General features: G+C 40.7%; 1 protein-coding gene across 1 annotated transcript; it reads right to left on the reverse strand.

Moving 5' to 3' along the window:
* Positions 1 to 1110: 1110 nt before the first annotated feature.
* Positions 1111 to 3436, reverse strand: LOC101296681. The gene is made up of 2 exons (XM_004302867.1): positions 3236 to 3436; positions 1111 to 2907 (listed from the first exon to the last, which is right to left on the reverse strand). The coding sequence occupies exon 2, from the start codon at positions 2685 to 2687 to the stop codon at positions 1500 to 1502; it is 1188 nt and encodes a 395-aa protein (XP_004302915.1). The 5' UTR covers positions 2688 to 2907; positions 3236 to 3436; the 3' UTR covers positions 1111 to 1499.
* Between the last annotated feature and the right edge of the window lie 895 nt (positions 3437 to 4331).

Genomic DNA, 4331 nt, shown 5'->3' on the forward strand with positions numbered 1-4331 from the left:
ATCTCCACCCATGAAATTTTCTCCGGATCCAACCCATCCAAATAAATCTTCCCCCCTGTTTTGTTGAACCTGGGTACCTTGTACTTCTTCGTGCCATCCAATTGCTTGTCGAAATAACCTCCATGGAAAATCTCCATGGTATACAAGTGTACTGGAACTGAAATTCAAACAATGCAGAGTATTGTAAGCATTGCCTTTTTGAATTGGTTTTTCAGATAAAAAAAAAGTTAAAAAAACCCTAATTCGAAGTCTTCAACAACAGTCCAAGAACAAAACCATTTAAAAACCCAGAACACATCCTCTTGATTGATTACCTTCAATCCATTCTTTATTAACCACTAACCTGAAAATCCCTAAACTAATTGAAAAAGAAAACCCTAATTCGAAGTCTTCAACAACAGTCCAAGAACAAAACCCTTTAAAAACCCAGAACGCATTGATCTATTACCTTCAATCCATTCTTTATTAACCACTAACCTGAAAATCCCTAAACTAAATAAATCCCTAATTTGAAGTTAACCAATTTTTAACCCCAAATTCGATGATTATGCCAAGAAGAACAATACACAACGAAGAGTAAGACAAGATTCGGAAGAATACGAAAGAGAGATTCGAAAAGAGAGAAGAAACTTACTGTTTTGTATTAGGGCCGGGGACCAGATTCCCTGAAAATCTCAAACATCTTTCTACTTTCCATGACTCTCTGCAGTCGAATCTCTTCAAAAGTAGCGAATCTCTGCTTCCCCTCCTTTGATCAAATATTTCTAAGAAAAAGTGATGAACATGCAGGTGCGATTTAGTCCTGATATGGTTTCAGAGAGAAGAGAGAAGAGAACAAGGAGTTCGAGAGGAGATGGGAGGAGGGAAGTCGAGTTTTGACTCGATTTGGGTGCATACCGTGTAAAATGTCATTTTTGCCTTTTTTTTGTGGGGCCCATGCCAACCACGTCAGTAAACAAACGGTACAGTGACGGAAATTGGCCTCAGGCCTTTCCTTGGTAACGAAATAAGAGTTTGGGTACCACATTGATAGTTTTTAAAGTATGGGTACCACTTTCACCGTGCCACAAAAGTTAGGGTACCGGTGCTGTCAAAACTTCCAAGAAAAATAAACAAGGCAACAGTAACAATCAATGACTGATAACAATTAAGAGATTACATCCAAGTACAACTTTAATTCTTAGGTACTTGATACTTATGATGCAGTTTCAGACTGAAAAAAAAGGTATCAAGTACCTAGGATTCGGCGTGCTCAAAAGCTAGACATTTGTATACTCCTACACTTCTAGTAGAAAGATACAATACCGGTGACATGTAACAAACAGGAAACAGTGTCAGTAGCAATATATTTCGAACCTATTTCATATCCCATATCTGCTACAACATCAACCATCTTATTTCCTCACAATAAATTAAAAGGAGTAAAAGACCCCTAATTGTTACAACAACAACAGCTAGCAGTTAACAAAAGTAAATAATATTACAGATAGATACTGCTATTACCCACTAGCATTTTCAGCAGAGACATCATTCTCCTCGTCCTCAGCCTGCCTCATTTTCGCAATCTCAGCCTGTGCTCTCTCCATAATCTGCCTTTTCTCCATCTCCAAATCCCTATGGAAATCCATCCTCATCTTCTCTAGCTCTACCATCTTCTGCCTTTTACTTTTTTCAATCTTCTCATATATGTCACTGAATTTCTGAATAGAATCAGCAAGCAATCTAAAGGAAGACCGCTCGTCAGTATCTCTTCCAAACCTTCTCTTCTTGGGTGGTAGCCCATCTGACTCATCCTCCACTCCCTCAGCAGATTCTGAATTCCCTGGACTATCCCTCATCTCATCTAACCCATTTGCACGGTTCAAATACACTCTAGGGTTCATGAAGACATACTCTCCTGAGTCCAAACCACAAGAGAGGCCAGCCTGCTGTTGTGGTGATGACATTAACATATCCATTTTCTTGAAATATACCCACTTACTAGTAGCACCACCAGTCTCTGCAAACTTGAGTCTCTCCTTTTTGTACTTCTTCTTCAAGGTATCCAATCGATTACGACACTGAGTGTCTGTCCTTTCAATCTTTGACACCTCTGACACCTTCTCTGCAACCTCTTGCCACTCCTCAGAGCGAAGACTCTTTTTCCCACGCCGAAGGAACCGGTCACCCCAAGCATCCAGTAAAACAAATGTCTCATGCTCGGTCCAATCTGTGAGTGCATTCCGGCCGCCATGTGATTGTCTCGGGGCAGGGAGTGCTGGAGCCAATGGAGCAGGTATGCGGGGAGCAAATTCATAACTTGAAATTAAACTCTTCAACTTGCGCTTCTTTGGGTGCTTTTGCATATCATCATCGTCAACCCTCTTAAAGACTTTGCCCTTGTCATCTTCTTCGTCATCATCATCTTCGTCATCATCACCCAACTCATCATCGTCATCGTCATCATCCCCAACATCTTTATTAACAGAAGGATAACCATTTTGACCATTGTGACCTTCTTCCTCACCCAACTCCTCATCCTCCTCATCCTCATCATCCTCATCATCATCATAATGACTATCTGGCCTAGAAAACGAACCACCTCGAGCAGCAAGCTTCGGGGGCTGATGTGCAGAATCATAACCCTGTGGGTGATTCCCACCATACGAATTTGGAGGATACCTTGCATCATCTTCCGTGTCATCCATTTCCACACAAACTCAAGATCACAAAAATAAGCTACACCCACAACACCAAAACTTTTTTATTTCCAAACCATCAGTTTCTCCACTCCAACATCATCAAACACCAAAAGCAATCACACCCATTACTTATATACCCCCTACTTTCTAAATCCAGTACACAATCTCCAGTTTAGACCACAAATTAGCCAAGCCCATGAATCGTTGCTATCATCATCATCTACAACTTCAGGGAACAAAAAGAAAAACATGAAATTAAAACTAGACCAAAATCACTATACGAAATTATACGAATCAAGAAAAACAGCAATACCCACATGCATAAATATCCAAAAAACCAATCTTTCAACCAAAACTCAAGCCTGGACAAAACCCAATAACCCAAATAGACTGATAAGTAAGTAAATTCTATCATCTTCCAGCTCAAGTATCATCTAAACTCATGAAAAGTGAACAAAAAGCAACCCATGATTCGAATTCAGAAACTACGAAAACCAAAGCTGAAATCAAATTGCTAGGGTTAGGAAATTGAAACCAAAGCCCTAAATTGTTACCTGGAAAAGGACAAGTCTTTAGGAACTAGAAAGATCGAAACTTGTGTGGGATGAAAAGTGAAACCGAAGCTTCTAGAAGAGCTTTAGCTCGACATTTCCGTAGAAGTGAAACCAATTGCTGGAGAAGTGAGATGGGAACGGAAAGAGAAGAAGAAGAGAGAGAGAGTCTCGGGGGATAAAAGAGGGTGACTGCTTGCTATCACATGTTTGGTGCGTTAGTGAGTTTTGTTTCTTTGCACTTTGGGCTTTGACGGGAAGGGTTGTATTGGGCTAACGCCTAAACTTGACATTCAATAGTGTTTTTTTTTTCCAAGTTATGTTGTAACCAGAAATTTTATTGACGCACATAGTTAAATATTTCATATACATTTCCCACTTAATACACCATATAATAATATTTTTATATCATCGTTTTACTAAAAACACATCCTCAAACTTCTTAAACTATCTCTAATACCACGGCTTAACCCTAGCTCTCTCTCATTCAACAAAGTTTTTGGAGTCTTTGATGTACGGCGTCCTCCTCTCATGGCAGCCACTACGGCAGCCTCTACTGCATCAATGAATGCTCGACTCAATGTGGAAGATCTCATCGTCGGTGGAGGTTCAAGCCAAAGGCCACCGATTTCTATTCACTTTCTCCAATGAAAGAAATGTGATCTGTGTCAAAATAGGGGTGCCTTGGGGCTATTAGAGAGCGATGATCCTCCTCAATGACTATGACAACAATGACTACTCGATCATCTCAAAACTCTCTCTCAGCAATTAGAAAGAACTTGTTGATCTCGAAAATCTGTGTTGCCTAGACAAAGGTTTCATTGCTCTGCGCTTTACCTAGTCGGCAAATTGAAAAAGGCTAGAGCTTTTCCCTTCAATTCATTTAGGAGTGCACTACACTCAATGTGGAAGATCTCGTCTCCGGTGGAGGTTCAAGCCAAAGGTGACCAATTTCTATTTACTTTCTCCAATGAAAGGAATGTGATCAGTGTCAAAAGGAGGGGAGGGGGGGAGGGGGGGGGGGGGGGGGGGGGGGGCTTGGGGCTATCAGAGAGCGATGATCCTCCTCAATGACTATGATGGCTTTTTAGACATCATG

This window comes from Fragaria vesca, linkage group LG6 (assembly GCF_000184155.1).
Source record: "Fragaria vesca subsp. vesca linkage group LG6, FraVesHawaii_1.0, whole genome shotgun sequence".
NCBI classification, from domain to species: Eukaryota; Viridiplantae; Streptophyta; class Magnoliopsida; order Rosales; family Rosaceae; genus Fragaria; species Fragaria vesca.

Excerpts from the sequence above, each read along its gene's own strand:
- LOC101296681 (XM_004302867.1), bottom strand. The coding sequence starts at position 2,687 with ATGGATGACACGGAAGATGATGCAAGGTATCCTCCAAATTCGTATGGT.